Below are 20035 nucleotides of genomic sequence, written 5' to 3'. Positions count from 1 at the left end.
AAAGATCCAAAAAGACAAAAAATTTGGTGGATAGAAATATTCACACTGACCACCAGAAAGACACTGATCATGCTCCTTGCCTGTACTGTTAAAATCAATAATCTATACCTTGATCCCTTCACAGGCTCAGAAGCCTGGGAGGGCTGCACATCTTCCGTCGCCATAAACCCCTGTAACTCTTCTGCTGTGAATTCCTGAAACCCAAAATAATTTCCTGCCGCAGCCACAATGATGCCCAACTTCTTTGACTTCCTTGCTACTCTAACCGTGCAATTTATCACAGTTGCAATGAGCGCCACAAAATCCCTTTCTTTACATACAACATGTCTGGTTCTCTTAGCTGACAAACATTCACTATGGTCTGTTGTGCATCCACAACCATCTCCTCAACACTAGAGACACTTTCTATCTCAATTCTTTTGATTGCCTCTGCATAGGAGATCCAATTGACTGCCCTAACTTTAGCCACCTCAACCTTCTTCACCCTTACAGAGCACTCCACGAACTCTGCGTCATGATCCCCACCACATGGCCATTCTTCACTCCGATCTTTTGCATACTCCTTCCATCTGCACACATTTGAAACAGGACCAAAAGCACTTATGCTGTACCTCATATATTGTATCCTAGCACAACATGCATAGGGAGGTATCCACTATCAAAAAACAACAGCACCGACAAACTTTCTTCCTTTCCTCCCTTCACCATGCAGGTCAGGCGACGGACCCTAACCACACCTGGGAATTTAATCGCAAGGATTTCCTCCTTCATTTCCACTGACACCCCTGAAATGACTCCCTTAACAGGTGCTCTAATCTGGAGGTCGAAGCACGACACGTCAGATGTCCCAACTCTCGTGATGCCCACTGCCTTCTTCCTTTGTTCCTCAGACACAAAGTTAATCAGGACAAGCCCACTCCTGGTCACTCTGATTGATCCCACTTTTCCCAGCACAAGATTTACCTTCTTTGAGATCCCAAACGGATCTCCCAGATTCACCTCGTCATAAAAAATTGCATCCCAACAAGAAACAAATCGTTGTCCGACATACACTTATCATCCCCTTCAGCTTTCAACACTTTTTCCATTCCTTGATTTTATACTACTGTTCTCCAATCTTCTTCTCCAACTCCACTCAACTCACTTCTCGTTTCACTCTCAACATCCACTTCCGCCATGATGTTTTCATCCAGCCCACCCCCCCAAAAAAGCAGTCTGAGTTTCCATAACCACACATCACTTGTGCTATTCAGTATACCTTTTTTTTAGGACAATAATAAATAATACAATATACTGCGCTAGGCAGTAGCAGGCACCGCAAGAAGCCCCTGGAGTGACGCGGTGCCTGCTGTGAGAGCAGAACAGCCAGAAAGTCAGAGTGTAGCAGCAGCAGAGTTAGCCACAGGTTTGTGTAGGGTTAGTGGTAGCTAGGTAGCTAGTCTCCCTCAGCATAAGGGTTGTCTAATGCTAATAAGCTAGCATTAGCACTCAGCATCCTAAAGCTATTGTGTGTCAATCAGAGTTATTTAACCTTTTACTGCAGTGGGCTAAATCAGGGTCACACAGTGTTTCTTGGAAGTCTTAAACAAATCCACTTTGAAACAAGAGTATACACCTTACACACATGGTTATGGGCTTAAACAAAGAAGACATGTACCATGTCATAGTTAAAATGTATTACATTTTGAGTTTGCATCCCAATATTATACTTTATATACATCACAGAAGACTGAAATATAACAAAACCGTTTGACATAGAAACAGCTGATTTTTGGCGTTTTTTCTTTTTTATAATGTTGATTAATTATGAAATTATGAAAAATATGAATAACATTCCACCCATGAGGCAACTAGAGGGCGATTTGGTAATTTGACTGAAGGAACGTGTTCAGTTTGGCTCATTGCACAGGACAGAGTCTGTTTGAAGTTGTTGAGTGTTTTTTGATAATACACTGTAGATGTATGTAGATGAGTGTTCCAGAGTAGAGAGGTGCACAATAGCAACTGGAACTGAGTACTGGCAGTGTCTGTTGTGGAGGGGGCAATTTACCTGAATAATATCTAATCTCTCAATATTCTAATCTTTCAATGTTCATTTCAAAGTGCGCCAAATTCATGCATTTAGCTGTTGAAATTATTTTTTTATTTGCAGGGGGAGAATGTCCCTGGAAGCCCCTACTGGCTTTGGACTAAGCCCCCAATGTCTTCAAATCCTAGAAACGCCCCTGAATATAGATAATACCCACTGAAAAAAGTGGGAATACGGTGTACACCGTTTACAACCCCCACTACACCACTGCTAACTCCTGAGTCCTACAGGTTCTTGTCTCTCAGCTCCAGCTGTTTCAGTTCAGAGTTGGGTGAATGCAGAAGTGTGGCCAGATCTGCACAGCTACCCTTAATCAGACCACACTGACCTAGGCTGCTGTAGGAAGGCAGTTAAAAGAAGCACATGATAACTCAAGATCATCAAGATAGTTCACACACAATGGTAATAGCCTGTTTCCAAGAACCCTTTTAATTTGATAACTGTGCCAGCAGTGTTCTGGATATTTCATTTCCTTTAAGGCCTATGTGAAATGGTAGGCTATGTATCATCTTTAGAACAACTTTGATTACCGAAGAGCGGGAACAAAAGCGTGCACACGCAGTAGCTCTCTAGGACCGGAGTTAGAGAACCCTGTAGTAAAGGGTTTTGAGAGAAATCATACACGGTACTCTTCTGCCCTCTAGTAGTTTATCCTAAACTCACTCTGATAAAATCAATTCTTCAACAGAATTATCAAGGCTGTTTTTTTCATCGCCAATGATAGTAGACAACAATATGTTGTAATATCATCAATCAATCCCACATATCATCATTCTCGCGTCTGAACCCTGGGTTGTGTTCAGTAGGGTAAACCATAGCAAAATTAAAAAAATAAACGTATTACTTACTTATTAAATATTGGACAAATTTAGGCAGTACCTCCCCGTTTCAAAACGTTTTCTCCCTACTGAACACGACCGTGGTCATTGGGTAGCTCTAAAGATTGCCAGACAACCGTTAGATATCAACAGAATACACAGCCATACACCTCAAGGTAGTAAAAGTGATCTATAGACACAATCACAGTCTGGAGTTGACTGATCTACAATCCTAGAAACAAAGGTTTAGATTTGTACTTACCTTTTAGTTATAGGTACATAATTGTACCCCAGTTCATACCTCAGATAGTTTCTTCCTTATCTACAATGCCTTCGGAAAGTAGTCAGACCCCTTGACTTTTTCCACATTTTGTTACATTTACAGCCTTATTCTCATCAATCTACACACAATATCCCATAATGACAAAGCAAAAACAGGTTTTTTGAAATTTTTGCAAAGAAACAAAAAAAAACCTGGAAATATAACATTTACATAAGTATTCAGACGCTTTACTCAGGACTTTGTTGAAGCACCTTTGGCAGCGATTACAGCCTCGAGTCTTCTTGGGTATGACACTTCAAGCTTGGCACACCTGTATTTGGGGAGTTTCTCCCATTATTCTCTGCTGATCCTCTCAAGCTCTGTCAGGTTGGTTGGGGAGCGTCATTGCACAGCTATTTTCAGGTCTCTTCAGAGATGTTCGATGTTGGAAGGTGAACCTTCGCCCCAGTCTGAGATCCTGAGCACTCTGGAGCAGGTTTTCATCGAAGAGCTCTCTGTACTTTGCTCCGTTCATCTTTCCCTCGATCCTGACTAGTCTCCCAGTCCCTGCCGCTGAAAAACATCCCCACAGCATGATGCTGTCAGCACCAATCTTCACTGTAGGGATGGTGGCAGGTTTCCTCCAGACATGACATTTGTCATTCAGGCCAAAGAGTTCAATCTTGTTTTCTTCAAACCAGAGAATCTTGTTTCTCATTGTTTGAGATTCTTTAGGTGTCTTTTGGAAGAATTTGTTCTTAACTGAAATGCCTAGTTAAATAAAGGTTAAATAATACATTAAAAATAAAACAAATTGTCAAACTCCAAGTGAGCTGTCATGTGCCTTTTACTGAGGAGTGCTTTCTATCTGGCCACACTACCATGAAGGCCTGATTGGTGGAGTGCTGCAGAGATGGTTATCCTTCTGAAAGGTTCTCCCATCTCCACATAGGAACTCTGGAGCGCTATCAGAGTGGCCATCGGGTTCTTGGTCACCTCCCTGACCAAGACCCTTCTTCCCCGATTGCTCAGTTTGGCTGGGCAGCCAGCTCTAGGAAGAGTCTTGGTGGTTCAAAACTTGGTACACAATCCTGTCTCTGAGCACTATGGACAATTCCTTTGACCTCAGCTTGATCTTTGCTCTGACCTTCACTGTCAACTGTGAGACCTTATATAGACAGGTGTGTGGTTTTCCAAATCATGTCCAATCTATTGAATTTTATTCCAAACAAGTTGTAGAAACATCTCAAGGATAATCAATGGAAGCAGGATGCACCTGAGCTCAATTTCGAGTCTCATAGCAAAGCGTCGGAATACTTCTGTAAATAAGGTATATTTTGTATTTTATTTTTAATACATTTGCAAACATTTCTAAAAACCTGTTTTCTCTTTGTCGTTATGGGGTATTGTGTGTAGCTTGATGATGAAAATGTTTTATTTAATCCATTTGAGAATAAGGTTGTAACATAACCAAATGTATAGTCTACAGGTACAAAGGTGACTTTAGATAAGGTACATGGTACAACACTTCCACTCACTGGTGGCCCAAAGAATTTAACTAAAAAGCCACGTCCACACTAAGCCACGCCTCCAATATAATTTCACAGTGTGCCTTGCCTGTGAATTCGTTCATTTTTCAGTCCTGTGGTCTTCACCAAGTGAGTTCCTAGGCTAATGTTATCATAAAAATGTAATTATTTATGACAAGAAATTACATATCTAATAAGGCCTTATTTTGCGGCCTAGTTTTACCCTAATACAGTCACCTTAGCTCATGGTTTACAGGCCACATCAGGCCTGAAAGTAGGGTTACAAAATTATGGTAACAGATTTCCTGCTTATTCCCTCCTGTTTCCAAGAATCTTCCAACCGGGATTCCTGGAAAACTGGTAATTTTGGGAAAGTTACCAGAATTTTGCAACCCTACCTGCAAGTTGCATTATGCTGGCTTGGAAAGTGCTGTGTAATTCCTATCAGAATCCAGCCAAAGTTAGGATATCCAACAATTTTTATTCACCCGCAACCTGCATTCAGAATGAGAACATTATGAGGAGACTACCTAAACCATTGAAACTGGAACAACCATTTCAGTAAAGGGTGCAAAAAATGCAACTGACTGCATTAGTTTAGAAAATATGTTATGTATCTTTGTGTAGCATAAAATTACTCGATCAATCTACATTAAAGATAAATCACAGATACTCAAAACAATGAGAAAATCAACCTGCATTAGAGCATGCTGGGAAATATTTTTATTATAATGATTATAGTACAAATTTGTCTTTTAGGGTACGACCACAGTGACAAAGCCATTAGTTCCTTTTAAGCGGCAAAAATACATCATTATACCTTGAGGGTAAACAAAATACATGTTTTTGTATTTAAAAAAAAACACAGAAAAATAGCCTCACATTAGAGTGGGATGTTTGTATATTTTATATTCAAAATATAGGGTACAAAAATGTACCATTATACAAAGTTATCTGCACATGTACCCTAAAAGGTACTGAACAGTACCATGTGAGATTATTATGTGTGCCTCTAAATGTACATTATGTGTATTTGGATATTTTTTACCCCATGGAACAATTTGTACCCTATCCGTACCCTTATATATCATTTTTTTTTAGCTTTTTTTGCTGCTTTTCCATAATAGTTTTTTACAAAAATCTATAAGGTTTTACCACTGATATGTTACAGAGCTGTGAATTCAGGTGTTAATAGACTACTTAAAGGGATAGTTCTCCCAAAACGTTGGCCAACATTTTCATGTCTTAAAGACCAGGGACGCAATTAGCAGGACGCAATGTTTTGGAACGTTCAGATAGCCTATTTCTATGTAGAACAAACATGCATCTCTAACATGAAGAATAAGGAATCACGTATTCTATCTGCAACATTTGAGAATGTTTGGCAACTGAACATGGCCCAGCTGGCCATGTTCCACGTCATGATTGGTTACTCTCCCTTTAAGTAATAAAACAGATGAGAGAAAGGGGGTTAAATGTCTAGCACACTGTAGCGCAGCCCTCGGTATGTCTGCTTAGAACAGCCCCTTGTAGAATGCATACAAAAAAACAATATGATCCATGCAGAGTTTCAGATTCACAACAATGTCCATTCCTGACGGAAAAAGGCTGAGAAGGAGAGAAAAAAGCTTCACGGCTTCAAAGTGACACAGCATCAGGTGATTTTATTGATTTTGTTTCACATCATAACTTTAAAACATTATCAGTGCTGTAGAATAACATTATAATATTCTTTCCTGTGTAGTCTAGTGATTACAGTCATTTTCTCCAGGTAGAAGTTTGAGTTTATTAACATCGAAGACAGTGACTTGGAGAAGAAGGCGGCAAAGCAGAACCAAGGCAATTAAGTGGAGCAGCTATATAGAGTGGTGGGAACTCTAGCTAAGATATGCGTAGTCTGATCCCCATAAAGAATCACATTAAAACAGTAAAAAACACCAAGCCTGGTTCCGGATCTTGTTTGTGCTGTCAGGCCATGACAACAATCATATTGTTGGCTATAAAGCACAAACAGATCTGGGATCAGGCTAGAAAACATTCCTCCTTGCTTTCAGGTCCAACACACATGCACCATCACGTAGGTCCATCACCTAGGAATGCATGTCAATAGCTCACACTGTGATTTAAGGTCAACATTTGAAGGTGAACATGAACTGTAGCCTACTGTCGATGAAGTCACTGTATTGTGTGCGTGCAACTTCTCGAGTTGGCTTGAAAAACCACCAACATCAATCATTCAAAAGGAAAATCGTAATCGCCACCATTCGGTTTGGGTTGGGCAACATTGGACAAATGTTTCAACACCGTTTTGGGTTGCCAGGCGCCTGCTCTGTCATGATTAGGAGTCGGGCCTAAGTTTAGAAAGGCTAAAGCTATTAGTCAGACGGACCACTTCTAGTGTTCAGTCTCACAGCGTCCTGACTGAGCTGCTGGACCGGGATGTCATGGTTACCATCCCATAACAAGGAAGTGGCGACAGAGTGGTGGGTGTATGCAAGGGTAGACATTCCGTATTGAAGTCCCACCGTATTTAGTGGCTCTGACGCAAGACCACCCATTGTCGACATGCCCCTCTTAAAATGAGCCCAGCAGCAGGAGGCATTGTGCGATAAGATGTGGGAGGCCGCTCTTATAAAGGGCCATCCTTGTAAATGACTGGACATTGTGTTAAGTCTGGTGGACAAGAGATCTGTCATTCAGTTTGACTGTGACTGTAGATGGGAAAAGAGAGGGAGAGAGGAGCATTGTGCGCCCTATGGGCCCTGGTCAAAAGTAGTGCACTATATAGGGAATAGGGTGCCATTTGAGACGCAGCCCATCTGGGCTGACGTATGGCCTCTGGGTCTTTTGTGACATTCACTGCCTCACTTCATTTGCATTGCAGAGAGCAGGGAGATACACATATCATGGCCTACTGCAGGGATGTGGCCTGTAGGGTCGATTTAAAATGGGCTCTCTTAAGCTTACTCTGAGAGTTGCAGACAGAAATGGTACAACAATCACAACAGCAGCAAGGTAGCGTCTTACAAAGCTCATACCCTGAATTAAGACACTAACACAGTCCTCAAACTGTCAAAGCTAATTAGCAGCATTCAAACATTTTCAGTAGTGGGTTTTCAACGTTGCAGACAGAAATGGTACAACAACTGTATAGATATGCTTTTTGAGATATCCTCAGACTTAGAGTACAGTAGCTTTACATTGTTTATTCAAGACAAGTTGAATTGAGTGCCTCAATATATGATCTGTGAACAACGATGATGTTCATTGTGGGAATTTCAAGAAAGGAAAATGTCTGGTTAACCATTTCCTCTTGTCAACAGAATCCTTTCACCTTCACTATTTCCAAGCCTCCATATACAGTTTGCTACGTGTAAACATATTGCGAGCTCTACGTATAATCAAAAATAGTATGTCTTTACACTATGTACACAGAGTGGATGGCTAATCGGCTAAGCCCGTGATTTGTAGTATCCAGTCTAATAGCTATTTTGGTAGGTGCAATGGAATGTAGGGAGGATTTCTACTCTTATTTACAATTTAGGAGACACTGGTTATGGGACGGCTACATCAAGCTTCAAGTTACTGCAATCTAGTTGTTGTTTATGTCAATGGCACAATGCTGTTTGAAAGGCAACTGGTGTGACAAGCTGGCCTGGTTCCAGATCTGTTTGTGCTGGCTTGCCAATAACCATAGGACTCAGCACAAACTGATCTGGGACCAGTCTAGTGAGGAGCAATTGCAGGGCTGAAGAATCTACAGTATTACTTTGATCACGACCGGTGGCGGTCAAGGAACACAATTACACAATGTCAAGTAGTACAAAAATCAGGAGATGACAACATTCACAGTAGAAAAGTCAAGGATTACAAAGACGATTATTGTGACAAAACGCAGAGACACCATGTTGGGTGTTACTTCAGTCTGTAGAGCTACATGTTCAATGTTGTTTTTCATTGCGTTAGTGTTGGTCTAGCTATAGCATGAAGCCGGAAAAATATTTCCTTTGTGTGCACTTCTACTCCATGCTAGAATGGAGGCGTTTTATCGAGAACATTTAGAAACATTGCTTGTTATTGATACATACATACAAATGTCAAAAGTACCACAAGTACATGAAAATACATTGCATGACAAAGTACACCCTTGGCATGTACTGTATTCTAAGAGGTAAAGGTAAAACTTTACAGTGGAATCATACCAAATAACTAACTGGAGTATCATAAACAGAGGATAATGACTCTATAACTTTCTGTACTTGCTAATAGTATTGATTCAGTACACAACCTGATTCAATCAAACACTGACAACCAGGTTTCCAAAACAAGTGAAAAACTAAATTAGATTTCAAATATAGTTCAGTTTCCTAATGTTTTACTGCACATATAATTTTGTCCAAGACAATGCAGCACATCAACAATAATGTCTATTTAACTTACAGTAACCCCGGAAACCTGGATACCCGGTTGGATTGAATAGGGCCTATGGGCATTTCTTCTATGGCCTTTTATTTTTGACTTTTTTAATATATACTATTTCTGCAATGTCAAGTATAACCGAGGTATAACTTCAGTGGAGCAGGAAAGGAACTCAGTGGCCAACTGCTGAGGAGTACAATGACACTGAGCCAGGGCCATATTCATTAGTGCAAACAGAAAACGAAAACGGTTGTTTCTTTGTTTCTTATTCCGTCCCCCCGTTTGGTTTCTAGTGAATAAGACCTTGAATAGTTATTTTCACTATTGTCCCGCCCATAGTATCTGAGAGGACACTGATTGGAACAGCTCTTTTTGCCAATTCCAAATTAACCCTATTGGATCAGACACAGACTAAATCAGTAAAGTGAAAAACAAAGCACTATTCAGTGTGGACTCCAGTCTACTGTATAGTACGGCTGTGCAAAGGAAAGTAGAGAACCACAGAAATCAAAGTCACAATCACAACAGCAGCAAGGTAGCGTCTTACAAAGCTCATACCCTGAATGAAGACACTAACACAGTCCCCAAATTGTCAAAGCTAATTAGCAGCATTCAAACCTGTTCAGTGGTGGGTTTTCAGTAACACTTTGTTTTACAGTCACTGTTTACCAGGTAGTTACCTAGAAAGTACTTGTTCAAATGGTAATTATCTAATAATTGCATAGTAATCACATGAGATTCATTAACACACGTGTCTCTATGTACCATTTGGTAACAGTAAATTACCAATAGTGTTGAATTCTTTGAGGTGAGTACCAGATAATATCCATTGTGACTATCACATATTTTTTAAGTAAATACCATGTAAACACCATCTTAAAATGGGTTGTAAAAAAAGCATAATAATTCTTCTTCTATTTTGACATGTTATTATACCTTATTACATATAGTTTAAGAGCACAAAGCAGGCAAAGAAGGAAAAAAGGGGGATTTTGCCATTTGTCAAATAATCTTATACAGTGCATTATATATTTTTGCAGTTCATACAATACGTGTTGACGGAGCCCTGCATATTGACTTCATATGGATGAGGTGGTATGTCTTAGAGTAGCTAATGAAAACCATAGTACATTTCTTCCTCTCTTGCTCCAATCAAGTTCCACCATATTTGATTTCTACTTCCAGGTGGGCTTGATGGTCTTACATGACGTAGTAGATTGGACAGATTTTTCAGAGAAGCTGCTGCTCTTGCGTGAGCGCTCGCGGCTGGGCGGCGATGGGGGGGTGTCACTACGCTGGGTGCTCGCCCGGCTTGATGCCCTGACGCTCTGCACCTTCTGCAGACCACCCCCTTGGGCCTTCTCCTTCTCCTCCCCCCGGGGTGAATGCTGCCCCCCTTTGGCAGGAGGTGTGGTTGTGGCAGCGGCTGGAGGCCGAGCGGGTGCTTGACTCTGGGAGCTGCTCCGGGACAGGAGAGAGGGGCTCCTGGAGGGGGTCGGGGGGTTGGAGAGGGTTGGAGTGAGTTCCTTCTTGGTGGTCCGAGAGGAGGAGGCCACAGTGTTGCGTGCCCAGCCAGGCAGGGTGGCTGATGGGGTTTTGGAGCTGTGAGTAGGTGTCTCGGGAGCGCTAGCCTCAGAGGGTGTCCTAACCTGACCTTGGGCCTGAGCAGCCAGGGCTCTCATGGTGGAGCGGCACATCTTCTCCTCTGGTGGTGGCTTGGGCAGGTTCCTCAGCGGCTTGGCGCTGGGCTTGCGGAAGGAGGGCTTTCGCGGGTTGAGGTCACATGCCCAGCCAGAGAGGCCAACATTCCCCTGGGATTTGGTCTCCTCTGGGGGCAAGCTGGAGTGGCGGGCGGGCCTACTGGTTTTCTCACCCCGCTCCCTGGCTGGGGTGCTCTTGTCGATGAGCGGCTGCCTGGCACCATCATGGCCCCCAGCAGGTCTCTCCACCCGCCTTGCGTTTCTGCCAGTCCGGCTGAGCTTGGTGATGGGCACCACCTTCCGCATGCCCTGGTTCTCAGTGGTGGTCAACATCCTGACGCCGCAACCCACTTTGCTGTTTTTGGAAACTTTTGACACATTCTTGGTCTTGGCGTGTGTTGGTTTAGGGCTATATGTCTGTACAGCTTTCTCGCCCACCTGCCTAGCCTCCGCCGTGTCCCAGCTATCTGTGTCCCCCTCTTCCGTGGTGACGAGTGAGCCAACGGATGGGGCACGTTCGTCTGTGGACTTTGATGCCGACAGCTCATTTGTGGAGGCAGAGACGGAGTGATCGGTTTTGGATGCGGAATCAAAGTTGGAGTTGGAGGATAGTGAGCTGGGGTCTCGAAGGTTCCCCTGGATGTTGTTCCAGTCAGTGTTTTTTACATCGGGGACCAATCCTTCCCTCATTAGAGGCGAGCTTTCGATCTCAGAGTAGTCAAGCGCTACGGAGCAGTCCGTTTCTGTGCAGTCTAAGATGTAGAACACTGGTTTCTTATTGGATACGGAGGGGTCAAGAGGGAGGGGCATATCACAGGTGGTTGAGGAGACGGTGCTGCTGTCCTCCTCGTCCTCCTTCTGAAGCGAGCCCACCACAAACTGAGAGGACGGAATTTTACCTTCCCACGCCACGGGCTCTGGTCCTCTTTCCAAACTCTTTGGACAAGGAGGAGGGGTATCCAAAATGAGTGTCTTTGGAGACTCCTTCTCCATTTCTAAGTCCGTTACCACCACGTCTTTGTGGTCAACAAAGTGCATGTGATTTGTGTTATTGTTCGGACTGGGGAGGTCAAACTGTTGAATTCCCGGGACTAGCGTGTGCCTCTCCACGCTGACGTTCATTTGTGCCGTGACAATCGCTCCGGGGTTGGGCGTCTTCTGAAATATGTTACGGTTCTGACATGAGCGAGGCAGATAGCTCCCCTCGGACACGGTCGTGTAGTTGTTATTATTGTTATACGGTTCCTCGTTGGCATTAAAGCCTGTGGAAGAGTACATGGCCAAGGGGCTGATGGGCTCTGTCTCAGCCCGGTGTGACGTGGCCAGCACCTGCTGCCCATTCTCCAGCTTGTGTTTGTCATCCTGGGACACAAGCCAGGGGGCGGTTCTCCGATGGAGGGTGCGGCCGGAGCGCGGCAGGCTGTTGAACTTGTTGGCATTGTCCGCTGGTAGTGCCGCGCCACTGCCGAACAGCTCCAGGTAGTCGTGAAGCTCGCGGTCGGCCATGGCGACCACGGTGTGGCGGTGGCGACGGGCGCTGGCTGAACGACCCAGGGGGCTGTGGGGGCTGGCTGGACGCTGCTGGAGGAAGTCCAGGAGGCCCTCCTTGGTGAGCATATCCACGTCATTCTCACTGCTGCTGCGGCCGAAGCCGCCATTACCGGCGCCAGCAGCCTGCTGCTGGTCGGCATTCCAGGCAAAGCGCTTCTCCTCCAGCTCTCTGAGACGCCGCTGCCTGGCCGCCTCCTTATGCTCCCGCTCCAGGTTATCCTGACAGAGACAGCGAAAGGACAGGCTAATAAATAACAGTGTACAGTGCCTTCGGAAAGTATTCAGACCCCTTGACTTTTTCCACATTTTGTTATATGTTTACATACACCTACAGCAGTATGTTCTTTTGAAGAGTTTATTAGTTTTGTTACTTCAGGAAATACAGTGCAGGTTAATGTGAGTGTGCATTTGTAGGTTAAATAGAGAATGTGAGTTACATTACTTATCTGAAACTACATAGTAGAGACTTAAAAGATTTGAATTGAAAACACCTCACCTTGACAGCCTTTTTGAACTTGAGACAGAAGTCCTGGAAGATGCGGAAGCACTCATCCAGCATGAAGGTGTCCTTGTCTTCACAGAAGAAGTCAATAAGCGCATTACCTTCCTTCCGCAGGTCCAGCCTACACCTCTTCAGGTCCTGGAGTGTCCTTGTGGAGCACTATTGGGGTTTGCAGACAATGGATGACAGACACAGATTAGATATAAAAGAATTAGAACATATTATTACCATCAAAATATACCAAAAACAGGGGGCTTGGTGATACCGTATATCAGGGATGTAGGATATTGGCCCATATTGGCCAATATTTTGTTATGCTTATAGGGTGTTCTTCCAATTGAGACCATAATGGTAAGTTATCTGATATACATTTCTTTGTTACAGTCACCCTAAGATCCGCTTTTGTACCACAACTGGCTAAGGATGCCTTCACTGTGTGCCGCCCTCATGCACCATAATCAGCATTCACTGAGCAGAATTCCCAAATTAGATTCTGACTGAATGTGCTGCCACCTGCAGGAAGGGGTCCAGCTGCTCCAGGAGCTCCGGGTCACTCTGGACCTTCTCCTCCAGGGATCTGGTCCTGACGTAGAGAGACGAGAACTCCAACTCAATGTTTTCCACTGATATTCTGCGGGGATATGCAAATCATCCAAATGCTGTTAAAATACATTGTGTAGCTCAGTTGGTAGAGCGTGGTGCTCGCAACATCAGAGTTGTGTGTTGGATTCCTGCTGGGACCACACATAAAATAGATGAAAGTATATTTTAAATGGTGTATATATTATATATATATATATATTATAATGAATGTGAATAGTTTAAGATTCTGGAACTTTGTGGACTGCTGTAGCAGATGGCTATATTAGTATTGTAAAATGTGACTGTGCCTTCCTGAGACTTCAAGTACTGCTGACCCTGAACACAGAAATGCCTTGGCTTGTATCAATCAGTGGTATTGATGGTGCTTTAGAAATTGCTATGTTGTTGGGAACACTGGTTCACTGTGGCAGAAATGGACCATGTTACACTGTATGGCACTTAAATTCAAATACTTATCTACAGTGCATTCGATAAAGGTGAAGGCACGACAGTTAGAGGCTGGAAGTAAGGATGATGTGTTAGCATATCCACAGCGGAGCATTATCTGTTGGCACACCAGGAGAGAGGGAGAGCTGAACTGTATCATGCAGAGATCACCTTGTAAAAGATCTTGACAGCCACAGGGAAGATAATGCATCCTAAACAGTGCAGTATACTGCCAGCGCCATTTGAAATTCAACTCAAGGCGGTAGTAGGGATCTGTGATTTCATTCAATGCCGCTGTTATTCTAGCCAATTACCAACTTCTTCATTTGATTGCATTTAAACTATGAGTATGTATTGTACCATATATTTTTTCTATGTCATTAAATCTGCAGTCTGCGATTTCATAAAACAACAAAGTGGGCACCTCGCCACTTGGTAAACAGCTGAGGTATGCGACTGGAGAAATGTAACCAGACTTAAAGCTGCAGTCTTATTAAAGCAGCGGTCTGCAGTTCAGAAAACTACAAACAGGACACCCCACCACCTGTTTAGGTAAACAACTAAGGGATGGGGGGGCTGCAGAAATGCTACCAGACTGCAGCTTTAAGCACAAATCATCCTCCAGTAGTAGTCATATAAAGGCAACATATACAGATAGGGTTAATGGAGGGAAATAATCGTGCTAATGCTCTCTAAGAGCAGTGGCTGAAGCAAGAACCTATAGGCTACACATAGCATTCCAGGAACTGAGTTAGTGATATTGATTGTGAAAAGAGCCCAATAAAAGTCCTTATACAGTAGAGGGCATTCATAGATAACAGGTGTGAAATTGACTGGCGTCTTCTAGGTGAACTAGTTCTAAAACTCCTGTCAAAGGAAAGCAGTGCAAATGCTGCGTTCTTGACGTGAGAGTGTTTTGAAACAAAAACATACAAACTCTGAGCATTAAGTTGTATGTATGTATTCACGTGCTTTGAAGTCATTGAAAATGCCAATTGGCTAACGGCTAACTAGGTATGTCAACCATAAACTACAGTTATTATGGTCACAAACAAATGACAGAGTTCAAAAACGGTATAAATAAACTCAGCAAAAAAAGAAATGCCCCTTTTTCAGGACCCTGTCTTTCAAAGATAATTCGTAAAAATCCAAATAACTTCACAGACCTTCATTGTAAAGGGTTTAAACACTGTTTCCCATTCTTGTTCAATGAACCATAAACAATTAATGAACATGCACCTGTGGAACAGTTAAGACACTAACAGCTTACAGACGGTAGGCAATTAAGGTCACAGTTATGAAAACTTCGGACACTAAAGAGGCCTTTCTACTGACTCTGAAAAACACCTAAAGAAAGATGCCCAGGGTCCCTGCTCATCTGTGTGAACGTGCCTTAGACATGCTGCAAGGAGGCATGAGGACTGCAGATGTAGCCAGGGCAATACATTGTAATGTCCGAACTGTGAGAAGTCTAAGACAGCGCTACAGGGAGACGGACAGCTGATCGTCCTCGCAGTGGCAGACCACGTGTAACAACACCTGCACAGGATCAGTACATCCGAACATCACACCTGCGGGACAGGTACAGGATGGCAACAACAACTGCCCGAGTTACACCAGGAGAGAGAGGGGCTGGACTGAGGGCTTGTAGGCTTGTTGTAAGGCAGGTCCTCACCAGACATCACCGGCAACAACGTCGCCTGTGGGCACAAACCCACCGTCGCTGGACCAGACAGGACTGGCAAAAAGTGCTCTTAACTGACGAGTCATGGTTTTGTCTCACCAGGGGTGATGGTCGGATTTGCGTTTATCTTTGAAGGAATGAGCGTTGCACTGAGGCCTGTACTCTGGAGCGGGATCGATTTGGAGGTGGAGGGTCCGTCATGGTCTGGGGTGGTGTGTCACAGCATCATCGGACTGAGCTTGTTGTCATTGCAGGCAATCTCAACGCTGTGCGTTACAGGGAAGACATCCTCCTCCCTCATGTGGTACCCTTCCTGCAGGCTCATCCTGACATGGCCCTCCAGCATGACAATGCCACCAGCCATACTGCTCATTCTGTGCGTGATTTCCTGCAAGACAGGAATGTCAGTGTTCTACCATGGCCAGCGAAAGACCCGGATCTCAATCCCATTGAGCATGTCTGGGACCTGTTGGATCGGAGGGGGAGGGCTAGGGCCATTCCCCCAAGAAATATCCGGGAACTTGCAGGTGTCTTGGTGGAAGAGTGGGGTAACATCTCACAGCAAGAACTGGCAAACCTGGTGCAGTCCATGAGGAGGAGATGTACTGCAGTACTTAATGCAGCTGGTGGCCACACCAGATACTGACTGTTACTTTTGATTTTGACCACCCCCCTTTGTTCAGGGACACATTATTCCATTTCTGTTAGTCACGTCTGTGGAACTTGTTCAGTTTATGTCTCAGTTGTTGAATCTTGTTATGTTCATACAAATATTTACACATGTTAAGTTTGCTGAAAATAAACACAGTTGACAGTGAGAGGACGTTTATTTTTTTGCTGAGTTTAGATTGATTTTGATAAATAATGTATTGTTGTTGCATTTAACTGCTGAAAATGCTGTCTTCTAAGTAATTTCCTGAATAGGCGACATCGTAGTTGCGGCACATATTTGACACCAGAGTGTCCTACTTTACGGAAATTATTAGTTGGAGGACTGTTCAAACGGCTTTTTCCCAGTTTGCAAGTTTCCGACGTCATGAAGGCCGCATAATGAAGGACTATTTACCTGGAAGCGCTCTGGATGTCCTGAAGTTTCTCAGGGAACTTCAGCAGCTTCTCGTCCTTCTTCTGTGCCTCCTGAGTAGATTGAAAATGAATTATAATTAGCCTTGAATAATGCTTTATTATGTACACCCATATTCCGCTTGTAATTTCCAATCTGAAAGCTTGAAAAAAGCTTGAAAATATACAAGGATGGTGGAACTCAACTCCTTAACATCTGCCATCCTGCAATATTCAACATTTCTCTCATTTAGTCTCTATTTACTCAAACATCGATGTCATGGAATATTTACGACTTGCCTAGTTAAATAAAGGTTAAATAAAAATGTGTCAATCTGTTTTTCTAAATTATTTCAATCTCACTTGGTACACTCCACATTAGCATTCCAAAATACTTCAATACACTCTCACGGCTGTAATACGCTGTCTGCGCAAGCGGCAGGACCCAAATAAAATAGCCACTTTTCACTAAGTTCAGACTACATAAAAGGGCAACTATGTGTGATTATACAGATATACTAATCACAATACATCACATTGTTCACCTGCATAATTTAAACCTAACACTCATTTGCATGAGACAAAGTCCATTTGATCACTAGTTATTGCTCTTGTATCCCTATGGTGTCACTGGTGCCAATGACATCTATATTGCCACCAATTCGTCTGGTGCAACCATCTAAGGTTGCAGTGACTTTATATTCATATAAGATCTACATGACACATTTCATTGCCCCATGTCCATCGGTTCAGTTCTTATAGCCTGTCACGACTTCCGCCGAAGTTGGTCCCTCTCCTTGTTCGGGCGGCGTTCGGCGGTCGACGTCACCGGCTTTCTAGTCACCACCGATCCATGTTTCATTTTCGATTTGTTTTGTCTTCATTGTACACACCTGGTTTCCATTCCATAATCATTGTTCCCTATTTAACCCTCTGGTTTCCCCTTGGTTTTTGTGCGTGTTTGTTATTGTCATGCTGTCTCGCTTTGTGATCTGGATTATTGTCTCCTTCATGGAATATAGATTTTTTTTAGTAAAGTTACGATTATTACTCATCTCTGTGTCCTGCGCCTGACTTCGCCTTCCCCACATCACCTAGACCTTTGACATAGCCCTGGTGTGATATGGTGCAATCTAGTGGTGTACCGTGGCCGACTTTGAATGCAGCACCTTATAATTCTAAAATTCATTAGAGGCTAATTCATGGAGTCTATATACCAAATCTTGAGTCAATCTGACTTAAACTTGTTGCTGCATTCAAAAATAGGTGAACTATAGCAAATAGGATAATGCTAAAAGTACTTTTAAAAATAACATTTAGTATTTGTAGCATTAGCATATGTGCTAACATGCATCTATAGGTACGAAGGTCTCGAAAACCATTAAAGACTGATGTAATGAGTATAAATACAAAATCTGAAGTGATTCTGTGTAACGCCCTGGCCATAGAGAGGGGTTTTTGTTCTTTATTTTGGTTAGGCCAGGGTGTTACATTGGGTGGGCGTTCTATGTTCCTTTTTCTATGTTTTTGTATTTCTTTGTTTTGGGCCGTGTGTGTGGCTCCCAATCAGGCACAGCTGAAGCTCGTTGCTGCTGATTGGGAGTCACACATAAGGAGCATGTTTTTCCTTTGGGTTTGTGGGTAATTGTTTCTGTCAGTGTTTTGTACCAGACAGGACTGTTTGCTGTCGGTTTACTCGTTTCTTGTTTAGTATAGTGTTCATGTTGTTTATATTAAATTCTGATAATGAACACTAACTCCGCTGCACCTTGGTCCACTTCTTCAGACGACAGCCGTTACAGAATTACCCACCACCAAGGGACCAAGCAGCGGAAGAGGGAGGTCCGGGCAATGGAGGAGACGCCGGCCAGCAGACGGGGTCGCTGGCGTCGGTCGAGGAAGCCCGGAAGACACCCCCAAGAAAATTTGGGGGGGGGGGCTAATGGGGTGGTCCGGAAGGGCAGAGGAGGAGCCCAGACCACTGCTCTCGTGGGGGATGACGGCAGAGGAGGAGACGCAGATGAGGTGGTTTATTGAGGACCTGCTGAAGGAAGATCTGGAGGAGGAGCCATGGGAGGCGGAGTTGCGCGCTGTGTCGCCAGTGCGTCCGCACAGCCCGGTGCGTCCGGTGGACATGCCCAGCACATGCCGTGCTAGGAAGGGCATCCAGCCAGGACGAGTGGCAAAACCGGCTCCACGCTTCAGTTCACCAGTGCGTGTTCACAGTCCTGTCTGGCCCGTCCCTGCTCCCCGCACCAAGTCCACAGTGCATGTCCCCAGTCCTGTCCGGCCCGTCCCTGCTCCCCGCACCAAGCCCAAGGTGCGTGTCCCCAGCCCTGCCAGTCAGCAGTCGTCGGAGCTGCCCGCCAGTCAACAGTCGTCGGAGCTGCCCGCCAGTCAACAGTCGTCGGAGCTGCCCGCCAGTCAACAGTCGTCGGAGCTGCCCGCCAGTCAACAGTCGTCGGAGCTGCCCGCCAGTCAACAGTCGTCGGAGCTGCCCGCCAGTCAACAGTCGTCGGAGCTGCCCGCCAGTCAACCATCACCAGAGCTGCCCGCCAGTCAACCATCACCAGAGCTGCCCGCCAGTCAACAGTCGTCGGAGCTGCCCGCCAGTCAACAGTCGTCGGAGCTGCCCGCCAGTCAACAGTCGTCAGAGCTGCCCGCCAGTCAACAGTCGCCAGAGAGGTCAGACTGCCCCGGCCTGCCGGAGTGGCCAGGCTGCCCCGGCCTGCCGGAGTGGCCAGGCTGCCCCGGCCTGCCGGAGTGGCCAGGCTGCCCCGGCCTGCCGGAGTGGCCAGGCTGCCCCGGCCTGCCGGAGTGGCCAGGCTGCCCCGGCCTGCCGGAGTGGCCAGGGACGCCCGCCAGCCCGGTGAGTCCTGTGCCTACGCCTAGGGCCAGGCCTCTGTCATGTCTCCCCAGCCTGGTGAATCCTGGGTCAGTGCCGTCAGAGCAGCCAGGGTCGCCCGCCAGCCAGGCGCAACCATCGCCGCCCGCCAGCCGGGCGCAGCCAGGGTCGCCCGCCAGCCGGGCGCAACAAGGGTCGCCCGCCAGCCAGGCGCAACCATCGCCGCCCGCCAGCCGGGCGCAACCATCGCCGCCCGCCAGCCGGGCGCAAGCATCGCCAGCCGGGCGCAACCATCGCCGCCCGCCAGCCGGGCGCAACCATCGCCGGCCGCCAGCCGGGCGCAGTCAGTGTCGCCCACCAGACCTTCGGCGCGGCCAGGTGCGCCACCGAAGAGGGCGACGTCAAGGGTGGAGCAGAGGCCACGTCCCGCACCTGAGCCGCCGCCGTAAGAAGGCCCACCCGGACCCTCCCCTTCAGAGTCAGGTTTTGCGGCCGGAGTCCGCACCTTTGGGGGGGGGTACTGTAACGCCCTGGCCATAGAGAGG

The 20035-nt window shown here is 45.3% G+C and overlaps 1 protein-coding gene across 1 annotated transcript in view; it reads right to left on the bottom strand.

Annotated features, from left to right (window-relative positions):
• Nucleotides 1-5398: 5398 nt before the first annotated feature.
• The window catches only part of LOC115201974 (FH2 domain-containing protein 1-like), a gene marked incomplete at its 5' end in the record, with an annotated part of 36138 nt that continues 21501 nt past the window's right edge, over nt 5399-20035 (bottom strand). The window contains 4 exons of the mRNA XM_029765842.1: nt 5399-12587; nt 12865-13029; nt 13384-13501; nt 16650-16720. Of these exons, the coding sequence (XP_029621702.1) occupies nt 10293-12587; nt 12865-13029; nt 13384-13501; nt 16650-16720 (2649 nt within the window). The remainder of the gene's footprint in view (nt 12588-12864; nt 13030-13383; nt 13502-16649; nt 16721-20035) is intronic.

The sequence above is a fragment of the Salmo trutta genome, chromosome 11 (assembly GCF_901001165.1).
Source record: "Salmo trutta chromosome 11, fSalTru1.1, whole genome shotgun sequence".
Taxonomy (NCBI): domain Eukaryota; kingdom Metazoa; phylum Chordata; class Actinopteri; order Salmoniformes; family Salmonidae; genus Salmo; species Salmo trutta.
Note: the sequence above shows the minus strand (reverse complement) of the source record. Positions and strands in the feature narration are given on the sequence as shown.